Below are 13,176 nucleotides of genomic sequence, written 5' to 3'. Positions count from 1 at the left end.
CTTACCTCTTTGGGACTTAGTTTCCTTATTTGTAAAATGAATAATAATACCTTCATCTTAGGGACCGTAACAGGCTTTATACCTCTGTAAGTGATTTTATGTATAGGAAAAGCTAAGTAAATATTAGCCGTTATTATTCCAACTACTAATGTCTTCATCATCATAACCTATGTAATGTGGAAAGTGTTCCTGTACCATGCTGTTATGGTATTAACCAGAACAAAGAAAAATCTTTTATATTTTCAAAATAACCTTTTTTATAATCTTATTTTAAAAAATAAACTGCTGTTACCTATTTTTATATAAATTTGAAAATAAATACTTTTTTTTAGGGTTCTGTTAGAGTCTCGTAGAAAATCTAAGAAGATTACAGCCAGAGGGATCTTTGCAGGTGCCAGAGTGGTGCGAGGAGTGGACTGGCAGTGGGAAGACCAGGATGGAGGAAATGGACGCAGGGGAAAGGTAAAAATTGTTTCTGATTCATCATGTTATCCTAGAATATTGTATATTCAGTAGATTTTAAAACTACTGTAGTTGACTTTCTTGGCCCGTTTTTTTAATGCCAATAACAATTTCTTAAGTTTTCATTTTTTTTTCCCCTGGAAGAAAAAATATTGTTCCTGCTCTGTTGTACATATTGGCGTTCCGTGAGAAGGTTGTAGGGTAGATTTTACCTTCCCACTTTTAGACTTCATGTGGCCGTTTTGTTGCCCAGAATGCCTTTCTGAAAATCCTGTTTGGGCTAGTCCTCCCTAAGTATCTCATACTCTTGACTTTCTTGTTATTAAAATTTCATTTGAATGTACTTGTTTTATATTCCATTCCCCCAAAGGTCTGTTTCTGAGGGGTAATAGGCAGCTGCTTTGTTATTCAGTCCACTTAACTCCTTACCCTTCTCAGGAGGCGTGTAGAGCTGTCTAGGGGTCAGTTATAGCAGTTATTCTGAAGGGAATTTTGTACAGCCTCTTTAATGGGGTGGGATAGCCAGAGATATTAGGGTGAATGGGTTGTTGGTTTTACTTATTTGGATTTCATGTTGCTTTTGCTGATGATGCATTCGTTGATTCAGTCAGTCACATATTAATGTGTATTCTCTGTGTTTTCCTAGATGTACTGAAATGAACAGCATTTCACGTTTGACACTTTGATGTCAATTAATATCAGTTCTGTTACCTTCTTTAAATTATTGTTTTTAGCATTAAGGAATGATGATTTTAAAGTCTCTGTCATCTGAGGAACTCTTCCTAGGAACTCGAAAGCCTCTTTTGTACAACTTGGTGCTATATAGATTCTTTTGAATTTGAGATTTTTAAACACTTTGTCAAATAGATGTTTTCTAAATTCAGAGTATTGTTATATTGATTTAATTTCAAGTAATAAGGTCTAATTTTAACGTTTGGAAGTCGGACAGAAATATTTTGGCCTATATGTTTTAAGTACTTTGATTTTTATTAAGGAAGCAATGTTTTGTTTTTTTTTAATTTAGTAAATATTTATTGAACACTTAGGTGAAGGATTCTGTTCCAAGCATGACGGTTATGGGAATAAACAAAAGAGGCAAAGTTCCTACTCTTCTGAAACCTATATTCTAATTAGGGGAGATGGACAACCAGAAATATAAATCTAAATTCTGTGACTATAGTGTGGCCTGTTGACCAGCAGCATTGGTGTCACCTGAAAGCTTGTTAGAAGTATAAGAGGTAATAGGTCCCCTTCCTCCTAGACTTTCTACATTAGGATCTTCATTTTAACAAGAGCCCTAAGTCATTCAGGTGTACATTAAAGTTTGAGAAGCACATTTCTAAAAAGAAAAATAGACCAGTGTGAATTTGGGAAAGGCGCCACTTCTGGATGGATGGAGTGATGTGGGGACATGCTTGGCAAGCCAGTGGTAGAGAAGAGGTACCCCTTTGAGCGTGGACACAGGAACAGCCTTGTCCCTGTGCATAAGGTCTTGGTAAGTGGAGCTCAGGCTGGAGGTCAGCCTCTATTCTCCTCCTTGGCAAGGCCCTTTGTGCAGTTAACAACTTCTGTAATCATTTATAGCAATCCTGTGTCACATAGGATGTATAAAATGTATGTTAAACCTTAAAGAATAGTAATAAAATTTTAAAAAGCAAACTTTTGTTCCTACTATACAGATTAAAAAATAGAATGTTATGAATACCTTTAAAAGCCTTCTGTTTACCCTTTCCCAGTTGCAAGCCCTGCAAGGACTCATTAGTGAGTCCTGGGAAACACAGGGCTCAGCACGGTCAGGACATCAGGCAGGGCAGAAGTATGGGCCAAGTGCAGGACACTGGACAGGAATATGGTCAGAGGACATGAGTTACTATGCATTTTTTGCTTCTAAGCTTACCATGGTCCACCTCAAAGTTTTAGGAGTGGGTCAAAGCAGAATATTCTGCGGGGTAAGATGAAAGACCTCAGCTGATTTAGGTGGCAGAGAATGGGGGGGTGGAGGGGAGAGTGGGAACCTCATCATTACGTAGTCCAACAAGCCAAGTACAGTCGAGAATTTGGGTCAGGCTCACTCAGGCAGTGTGACCTTAGGTTGATAAAATGGTGCAATGGCAGTGGGCATCTTGGTGATAAGAGCCTTTAGCATGTCTGGCCTGTGAATCACATGGCTACAGTACAGACAGATTGCCCTTGATGCCTGGTACCCAGCAATCATCCTGGCAGCTCCCTTTGATGGATGCCTTTTCCTCTTTCCTGGCTGGATCCCATGTTTTCTTTTTTTTTAAGCATTTAAAAAAATTTATTTATTTTTGGCTGCATTGGGTCTTTGCTGCTGCATGCGCGCTTTCTCTAGTTGTGGCGAGCGGGGGCTACTCTTCGTTGTGGTGCACAGGCTTCTCATTGTGGTGGCTTCTTTTGTTGTGGAGCTCGGGCTCCAGGCACGTGGGCTTCAGTAATTGTGGCACGCGGGCTCAGGAGTTGTGGCTCGCGGGCTCTAGAGCACAGGCTCAGTAGTTGTGGTGCACGGGCTTAGTTGCTCCACGGCATGTGGGATCTTCCTGGACCAGGGCTCAAACCCGTGTCCCCTGCATTGGCAGGCGGATTCTTAACCACTGTGCCACCAGGGAAACCTGGATCCCATGTTTTCTGTATCCGATTACATCATCTTACTTAGCTTACTCTTTCCTTTGGTGGTGTACACGTTCTAGTAATGTCTTTTGCGAGAGTGCACAAGAAGTAAATTTTTTAATACTTTCATTCTAAAATTGTTTTTAACTTTATATTCTTCCTCACACTTAATTTTATGGTCAGAGGGTTGGAAAAATTTTTTTTCATCAGCTTTTCAAAAGCAGTTGCAGCTAAAGTCTGAAGCCACATAAATGGAACTTCCTGGATTTTTGTTATATTGGCACTTCTTAGGGGGATGAAAAGTAGGCATTCTTGAAGCTTTGAGTCATCAGTATTACATTTTTGGTTTGTTATGATTTAATACTTGTTACATTTTAAGAACAAAATGAAAAGTAAATGAAACCATCTTGAGCATGTGACTCTAAGTGAGGGAACTTAATATAATAGAAGTCTTCAGGGTAACATTATTTAAGCACAGTTTGAGATGAAATGTAATTTTTGTCTGACTCTTTTTGACTATGTGTGTGAATGAAGAAAGTTTTTAAGCCTTCCTGTGCTGGCCAGTCTTCAGTGCTGGCTGCTCTGTCCCAATCCTCTTTTCTTATCTTTTTTTCCCTTGAGGTTCAAGATTCCCACCCCATTCTCATTACTACATGTTCTCAACAATATGGCTAGTATGAGCCATATTAAGGGGTATAAACCAACCTAGGCTGATGTTGTAATACTGATACAATCTATGGCCTACCATGTGCCAACATGTACCATGGTTTTTTGCTTTGCACCATGGCTTTGGCAAGCATGATGCAAGGTCATCATGGAAGTGTGTAGTGTATTCTTAACTACCTATGTTAGTATTTCAAGACTGTTTTCATTTTGCAAATGCTTTCGAATATATGTTGATTGTTTCATACAGGTACACTAGATATATTTTCTTCTCTTTAAAAAACTTTATTATGGAGAATTTCAAACATATACCAGAATAGAAAGAGTAGTATAACAAATTCCCATGCACCCAACATCCAACTTCAAAAATTATCAACATTTAAAAAAATGCCATTTATTTGTTGAAGAAATCAAGGTTCTTTGGATTTGGCTGATTGATTCTTTATGATATTCTTTAACTTGTTCCTCTGACCCTTGTATTCTTATAAACTAGTTGTTAGGTGTAGAGACATGATTAGATTCAGGTTCAGGTTCAGGTTTTTTTGTCAAGAGTACCTCATCAGTTGTGTGTGTACTTTCATCGCATCACATCAGGAGGCACATAAAGTTTGATTATCCTACTATTGGTGACGTTAAGATTGATCAGTGCAGGTATTGTCAGTTTGATCCTTTACAGAGTTTCTCAGCAACCTTTTACCTAATGGTTTTAGCAGCCATTCGCACATATTCTTAATCAGAATTGAAAGTATGAAATTAATGTAGTTATTATGCCTTCCACTTTCCTCCTTGATAAACCACATCATATTAACAAATGAAGGAATTTCATTTAGTGATTCAGAGCTTGAGTAATGAATTTACTTATATCCCAAGTAATTTGAAATTTAGGATGAACTTGATTTAAAGTTTGTAGTCTTTGTTTTTTAGTTGGTCACATGCTTTTTTGTCCCTCTCATAAAAACACAGAGTTATTTAATCTAGCATTGTATTTTTAAAAATGAATGAAATAGAATCTGACTATATTAGAATCAGAAGGGATTTTTTTTGCTAAAAATTGCATGTTTCTTTCACTTTAGAGTGTTAGAAACTCTTGCTTTGGAAGGTTATACAGTGGTTCGTTGTGAAAATCAGAAAGCAAAGCATGGCAGTGATGGACTCTGCATTCAGGATGGTAGTTACCTCTGTTGGAAGGCAGGAGGGTGGGATTGATGAGAGGCGTGCAGGGGAATTGAAAAGTACTGGTAATATTCTTTTTCTTAGTCTGATGTTCATTTTGTTTTTTATTATTCTTTAAAATTTACATATATATTTTCATAATGTATAATTTACTTTAAAATTAAAAAGAATAGGGACTCTCTGGCAGTCCAGTGGTTAAGACTCCACGCTCCCAGTGCAGGGGGTAGGGGTTCGATCCCTGGTCGGGGAACTAAGATCCCGCATGCTGCACCGTTCGGCCTTACAAAAAAAAAAAAAAATTAAAAAGAACAGATAGACTCATTTACTAACAATTTGAAATATTGCTCAAATATTTGATTAACTTTTAAGCATAAGAACTTTTTATCTCTACAAAAGCACCATAAAACACGTAGCTTGCAAAACTATTTCTTTAGTACAGGGTGAAAATTAAATGGTCATTATGTATCTTATTTGAAATAGTCTGTTTTTAAGGGCATGCCTTAAAAATTACGTTTAACATCAGCCTGGCATTCTAAGTAACAATGTAGCGTGGTTGATTATAAGTGTCAGGGTGGAGAAGAGTAATGAGTTGCGCATGTGCGACTTCCCATTCTGAGCTGTAGACTGGTTCACTTGAGAATAGCCAAGTTTAGTGCTCGTTGTGCGTCAGTTTTGTGTAGTTGATTCTTGGCCCTTAAGCAATAGCAACTCCAGTATTTTTTTTTTTTTTTTTTTTAAGTATTAAACGCTCTTACTAATCAGCCTGCTGGCATGTGGGGCCTAGAGATTGTGTCTGGGTCTCCACTGCAGTCACAGTGTTTCAGCTTAGATGGCCTGCTTTTTGGGGCAGCTGAGGGGTGCTGCTGGAGGAGCCAAGTCACTCAAGTCTTCTTTAAATGTGGCCTTTGAGCCTCATGCTTATCAGTGTTTAGCTGACCAGAGAGCGGGTTTATCTTGAATTGTTCAGGGTATTTGGTCAAAGATTTTAAATTTTGTATCAAAGAATAGGTTTAAAAGAATACACTGTTGTTAGAGGGAATCCTTTAAGAGTGAAGATTTTAAATTTTGTATTGAATTATGTATTTTCTGATAATCCATCACTGTAATCACTAAGCTTCTCTATTTAAAATTTCTACAGTGGTTTTATAAATTACCTTATAATATTCCGGAAAATTGTCTGTATAATTTCAGTTATATGTTAGAAGTGACATATATTTGGTAAATAAGTATTTTTCATGATCCTGTTACACAGGATTGGAGCTGAAATGTTTTTAAAGATTTAAATATAATTAAAAGAACCAACCTCTCCTCTCCTCTTTCAAAATTTTTTTTTTCCTCAAAAATTTCCCTTAGGTAACAGAAATCCAAGACTGGAGTGCATCAAGCCCACATAGCGCGGCCTACGTTCTCTGGGACAATGGTGCTAAGAACCTTTACAGAGTTGGCTTTGAGGGCATGGTGAGTGTAAGAACCACAAAAGATGAAAATACTGGACGGGTGAAAGAAAGGAAGTAAAAATAGCCCTTATTGTATTCTTTCATTTTTTCTTTTGTCATCTCCTTTTGTCACAATACAGCCATCTGAATCATGAGTATGCAATTCGAGGGAACATCTGTAAAGTGGGAATTTAATACAATAGGTGTTAAAATTATTTTTAAGGAGTTTTTTTCCTCTGTATTTTTAAAGTGTAGTGTTGATGATTGAAAATGACTGACCTAGAAACACTTCGAATTACTTAAGTGCTTAAGGAGCATAATGGTAGTTTATTCAGTGGATTGTCCTATATTTCTGCATGTCATGGATCATTGTTCAAATGTTGACCTCAGCTGTTTAATTTATAGAGTGTAATTAAATATTATATTAATGCCAAAATATTAATGCCTTTTATATCCTTTCCATCTTGAATACATTTTTCATTCAAAGAATTCTTAAATTTCATTTTTTTTTCCAACTGTTTTATGCTCATTAGGAGGGGAAAAAATATCCCACTGTCCCTTTGCCTTAATCTATTCCTTTTATACATAAAAGCGAGCCTTGTGAATCTAGACAGGTAGTTTACTTACCAATTTTTACAATTGTATATAGCATTGGTCATTAGTTTTTCATTATTATCTTCATGCCTCTCCCTGTTTTTAAATTGGGAATTTTTGTAGAATTCCAACTGATTATTAACTTGCTTCAAACGAAGCTTTACATGCTATGTGTGCTCAGGTACTTATTGAGTAGTATACATATAGATTGATCCCATTCTTTTTGATGGCTGAGTAGTATTCCATTATATGGTTATGCCATTGTTTATATAATGAGATTTCTGTTGATGGGTATCTGGGGTTATTTTTGTTTTTTTCATTGTTGCAAGCAGTGTTTCAGTAAGCATCCTTGTGCATATGTCTTTGTACATTTATGGGTATATTTCCTTAAGATAGATTCCTAGAAGTGGAACCACTGGGCTAAAGTATCACATTAAAACTGCTTGACCCATGTCTCTTTGGCTAGGATTGAACTAAATGTGAGCTATAGTGGCAAAGGAGGCTGTAACAGAGAGTTGGGTTGAGGTGTGTTTGTGTGTGTATGTGTCTGTATAAAGGAGCTCCTTTCCTTAATATAGTATGTATATACTGATCACTTTATACATGTATATGGTACTGTTAGGCACTTTTAGGTAATCTATTTCTGAATTTTCAGTCACCCTCAAGGTTGCTCTTCTAAGTTCACATTTTCTGTACTTTTCATTATACCACAACTGCCTCCCCATTCAAATACTTAAATACTTTCTTATAAAAGCTAAGTGGGAAGGAACTTGAGTTAACCAAGTTATGGTAAAGTAAGGACTAAAAGTGATTATAAATAAGAAATTAACTGGACAAGGAATCAAAAGACTGGATTTGGTTCTTTCCTTTTCTACTTTCTGACTATTTAGTTTTGGCTAATTTCCTTTATACAATACCTGCCTTGTATATATCATAAAATTGATTAGAAAGATCAAATGAGTTGAGCTCTTTTTTGGTAAAAATATCTTTAAAATGGAATATGTTATGTACTTTTGAAATACGAGATTTTTGTTTTAGTTCTTTTTTTCCAACATGTGTTTTTGAAAGTATGATAATGGTAAAGATCCAGGCATTTTAATGTTGAAGTTTAAAAGAAATCTTAAAGTAAAGTGTGACCTATCTGAAGGTCAAGTTTATAGTTTTTGATGGGTGTTTTTGAAAGCAATGTTTAGTGTGACTATTAACCCAGAGCTACTCTTCACTTCTGCTGAGGATATGTTCTGAATGAACATTTTTGCCTATTTTAGGTTTTAAGCTGTAGTTGACGTTTTCAAGGGTGATTTTTCTGCTTTCTTTTCTTTTTCTTAGTCTGACCTGAAGTGTGTCCAGGATGCCAAAGGAGGTTCTTTCTACAGAGATCATTGTCCTGTGCTAGGTGAGTTAGCAGGCTAGAGAAAATTTCTAAATAATGGATCAGAGTTCATGGAATCAGAAAAGTGTTTAAATTGGGCTTTAAAAAAGTTAGTTACCATTAAAGCTTTTAAAAGACATACTCTTTTGGTTTTATTTTGTTTTAAAGCATTTGTTCTTTTTAATTTATTTAGACTGAAAGAATTGTCATGACTTGATAATTGATATACCATTTATATGGCATACTGTATTTGAAACTTTTGTCTTTTAACCATAAACTTATATTGTTGAAAAATTTTGTGTTATATGATCAATGTTATATCTCTTATACTACTGAGAACAGGACCTAACAATTTAATGCTTATAAATTCCTTAGAATTTCTGTAAAATTCCTTTGAAAATACAAGAACAGCTCTAAGATTAAGATAATATGATAAATATAATTTCATGTATCATTAAAATAAAAAAAGAACAAGAAAACGAAAACTACTTTCATTTTATAGATTCTTCATTGTTGGCAAGGTGAACATTTACCACATTCTTCTGATTAAACCTTTAGTCTCTGAATGCTTTCCTTTCTCATGTGAACGCTCCATTCCTCTTTCCAAATCGTTTGATTTGCCTTATTACCCAGAAGTGCTGTTTTCTTCCAGCATACCTAATTTTTTTAAAAAGGAGAATGTAGAAGAAAATCTTATGGTTTTGATGAGATCATCTCTTTCTCTTGCTTTCAGAAACTTCGTTTTGTATCTGGGCTTTACAAGGAAAGCGTAGAATCAGCATACCCATTTCAGATCCCTCAGCATAGTGTTTTATGATCATGAATCCTTTATCCCATAAGTAGTTTTGAAAATAATCTCAGAAATGGGCTTTGAAATATTTGAAAATGCTCTTTAGGCAAAAATCATAAGAACTATTTGGTAACTAATAACAGTAAGCAATTCAGAGGGAAAAAAATTCCAGGTTTCTCTTTCATATACTTTAGTTAGTTATGTTGGCTCTTCAGCAAGTCATCCAGGCAGAAAGGTGAATATTATCAATGCCCAGAACTTTGTGTTCTGATAGATGGTTGCCTAGTCTTCTGTAGATTCTGCCCCTGTTCAGTCATTGTTGTAAATCATTACATTATTTCTGGTTTTGAGTCTGTTTTCTTTCTTTTTTTAAAGCTCTCTAATTCTAGAATTCACAGTAAATTCTCAAAACATTTTAAGATTAGGTAGTAACTAAAACTCAAATATCTTGGGCTTTTTCTTATTTAAAACAGTGCAGTTGCCTGTTGTTGCTGTGATTTTCCTTTTCCTTTGTCAACTCCCTCTGCAATTATAGGTGAGCAGAATGGCAACAGGAATCCTGGTGGATTGCAGATTGGTGACCTGGTCAATATAGATCTTGACCTAGAAATTGTACAGTCTTTGCAGCACGGTCATGGAGGATGGACTGATGGCATGTTTGAGACTTTAACTACAACTGGAACTGTTTGTGGCATTGATGAAGATCATGACATTGTAGTACAGTATCCCAGTGGCAATAGGTTGGTTATATTTTTTAATTTTCAGTAATGGCAAATAAAATTAGTATATAGAGGAAAGAGCCTTAAAGAAAGCAAATAATGTGATATAATAAAGACTTCTTACAGCTAGCTCTTCAATAATAGATGAAAATCCAGAATATGTTGGTAAAGTGGAGGGAAACAAGTAAGAACAGTGTGTGTGTGTGTGTGTAAGTATATATATTTATATGAATATATTTATGATTCAATGTTCTGTGCACTTTTTTTTTCCTTTAGGGGGCAGAATACATTGTATCAGTATTAGGTCCAAGTATAGCTAAAAAGTTCTGTGTTCTGTTGGACTGCATCAGTCTACCCTGAATGAACGGGATAACAATAAAACTCCTCTGGCCCATATCTCCAGCGTCATCTCATGGTAACACAGCTCTCCCTTGCCACAGACACCTGTGCACACACTAATGCTTATCAGCAACACAGCACTGCGTGTGTTTCCTCACTTCTGTAACCTTTGCACACACCACTCCTTCCATGCAGAATACCCTTTCCTCCTTGTCTCCCTCCTTCTCTGGATTAACTCCTTTGCCTCCTATAAATATTGAACATTTATGCTTACTTCCTCTCTCCTTCCCCCCTCCCTGGTACATGCATACGCTCTTTATCTGTTTAGGTCTCCTGTTATCTACTAAAATGGTTATTTATTTGGTCTCTGGGTTTCGTGTTTCTTGGAGACTGGGCCTGTGCCTTTTATTTATTTGTCCCTAGTGGCCAAAATATATCCAGTTTACTAGTATGTTTACAGTATTTTAAAGAAAAAATTCGGTAGTTAAATTGAATAGTTGTCAAAGCTTTATTACTGACATGTACATAAAGAAACTAACTCTGAGATTCTTTAGGGGAAGGATTATATTTGAAATAAGAAAAATTAACATTAAGTTGCTAACCACATTATAGAATTAGCTCTAATTGTGTTTAAATCTTAAGGATACACATGATAATATCAAGAGATACACAAAAAGCATTTGCCAAAATCCAACATCCTTCATGATAAAAATACTAAATAAACTAGGAACAGAAGGGAACTTCTTCAGCTTGATAAAGGACATCTATGAAAAACCCACAGCTAACAGCATACTCAGTGGGAAAGACTGAATGCTTTCTCCTTTAAGATCAGCAACAAAACAAGAATGTCTGCTCTCCTCACTTTTATTCCATATTGTCCTAGAGGGTCTAGCTGGGGCAATTAGGCAAGAAAAAGAAATAAGAGAAAGGAAGAAGTTAACCCTCTCTGTTCACAGGTGACATGATCTTGTGTATAGAAAAATCTAAAGACTCCACAAAAAAAACTATTAGAACTAATAAATGAATTCAGCATAGTCACAGGATACAGGATCAGTATAGAAAAATCAGTTGTATTTCTGTATACTAGCAATGAACAATCTGAAAATGAAATTAAGAAAACAATTCCATTTACAGTAGCATCACAAAGAATAAAATACTTAAGAATAAATTTAGCCCGATAAGTACAAGATTTGTATACCAAAAACTATATAACATTGTTGAAGGAAATTAAAGATGACCTAAATGGAAAGACGTTTCATGTTTATGGATCAGAAGATTTAATATTGTTTAGATGGTGTATTAGTTTCCTAGGGTTGCCATAACAAATTACCACAAACAGAGCGGCTTTACAACAGAAATTTATTCTTTCAAATTCTGGAGGCTAGAAGTCCAAAGTGAAGATGTTGGCAAGACTGTTTTCTTCTGGAGATCTGAGGGAGAATCTCTTCTATGCCTGTCTCCTGGCTTCTGATGGTTGTTGGCAATCCTTGGCGTTCCTTGGCTTGTCGATGCACCACTCATTTCTCTGCCTCTGTCTTCACATGGTCTTGTGCCCTGTGAGTCTCTGTGCCCCTGTATTGTCACATGACCTTCTTCTTCTTTTTTTCCTTCTGGGTACATAGTTTATTTTCAAATTCATTCAAGTCAGTCTCTGATTAGTCAAGTTCAGACAGTTGTAGGGAGATTATTTGATACCGAGAGCCACATCAACAGTCCTCCAGCCTGCTATTTATTTTCGTCAAGCCAACATTTGTACCTTAGCCATCCATAAGGAAAGAACCCTAAGGAGGCATAGAAGAAAGTTAATTGAGCTAATGGAAATTCTAGAGTCTTTTACATAGAAAATGATCAAAAGATGATTTTTCGTGACCTTATAAGGACACCAGTCATTGGATTTAGGGCCCATCTTAGTCCGATATGACCTCATTTTAACTTGATTACATCTGCAAACACCCTGTTTCTAAATATGCTCACATTCAGAGGTATTGGGGATTAGCATTTCAGCATATCTTTAGGGGGAAATAATTCAACATTTAACATATGACAGTATTCCTCAAACTAATCAACAGATTCAGTGCAATCCCTATCAAAATCCTTGCCTTTTTTTTTTTTTTTTTTTTTTTTTTTTTTTTTTAAACAGAAATTGGCAAACTGAACCTAAAATTCATATGGAAACTCAAGGGACCCAGAATAGCCAAAACAGTTTAAAAATGAAGAACAAAGTTGGAGGACTCACACTTCCCAATTTGAAAGTTTACCACAAAGCTACAGTAATCAAGACAGTCTATTACTGACTTAAAAATAAACATGTAGATTGATGGAGTAGAATTGAGTCCAGAAATAAGCCTTTGCATTTAAAGTCAGTTGATTTTTGACAGGGGTTCAGCACAGTTCAATGGGGGAAGAACAGTCTTTTCAACAAACGGTGCCGACAGTATTTACAGATATTCAGTCATTATGGTGTACGTCTAATTTAATGTTATATGTCAAGTATACAACAGTCTAAAAAATAAAGCTACAATTAAAAAATGAAACAAAACAAATGATGCTGAGTCATTTGGATATTGACATGCAAAAGAATGAAATTGGACCCCTGCTACACACCATGTACAAATATTAAGTCAAAATGGATCACAGATCTAAATGCAAGAGCTAAAACTATAAAAGTCTTAAAACATAGGCATAAACCTTTGTGACCATGAATTAGACAGTGGTTTCTTAGATATGACCTCCAAAGTAGAAGCAACCAAAGAAAGAGTGAATAGACTTCATCAAAATTAAAACTTTTGTGTTTCAAAGGAAACTATCAAGAAAGTGAAGAGACAACCCATGGAATGGGAGAAGATATTTGCAAATCATATGTCTGATTAGGGACTTATATCTAGAATATAGTATAAAGAACTCTTAAAATTCAACAATAAAAGATAAATAACCTAATTGAAAAATGGGCAAAGGATTTGAACAGACATTTTTCCACAGAAGATACAGAGATGGCCAATA

General features: G+C 35.6%; 1 protein-coding gene across 1 annotated transcript in view; it reads left to right on the top strand.

Annotated features, from left to right (window-relative positions):
- MIB1 (MIB E3 ubiquitin protein ligase 1) overlaps positions 1-13,176 on the top strand; it is a 112,189-nt gene that overhangs the window by 20,720 nt on the left and 78,293 nt on the right. Inside the window, exons 3-6 of the mRNA XM_061169637.1 lie at positions 333-462; positions 6,280-6,384; positions 8,286-8,352; positions 9,654-9,858. Coding sequence (XP_061025620.1) covers positions 333-462; positions 6,280-6,384; positions 8,286-8,352; positions 9,654-9,858 — 507 coding nt within the window. The remainder of the gene's footprint in view (positions 1-332; positions 463-6,279; positions 6,385-8,285; positions 8,353-9,653; positions 9,859-13,176) is intronic.

Source organism: Eubalaena glacialis, chromosome 15, assembly GCF_028564815.1.
Source record: "Eubalaena glacialis isolate mEubGla1 chromosome 15, mEubGla1.1.hap2.+ XY, whole genome shotgun sequence".
In the NCBI taxonomy this organism is placed as follows: Eukaryota; Metazoa; Chordata; class Mammalia; order Artiodactyla; family Balaenidae; genus Eubalaena; species Eubalaena glacialis.
The sequence above is the reverse complement of the archived record's forward strand: the minus strand, read 5'-3'. Positions and strand labels throughout refer to the sequence as shown.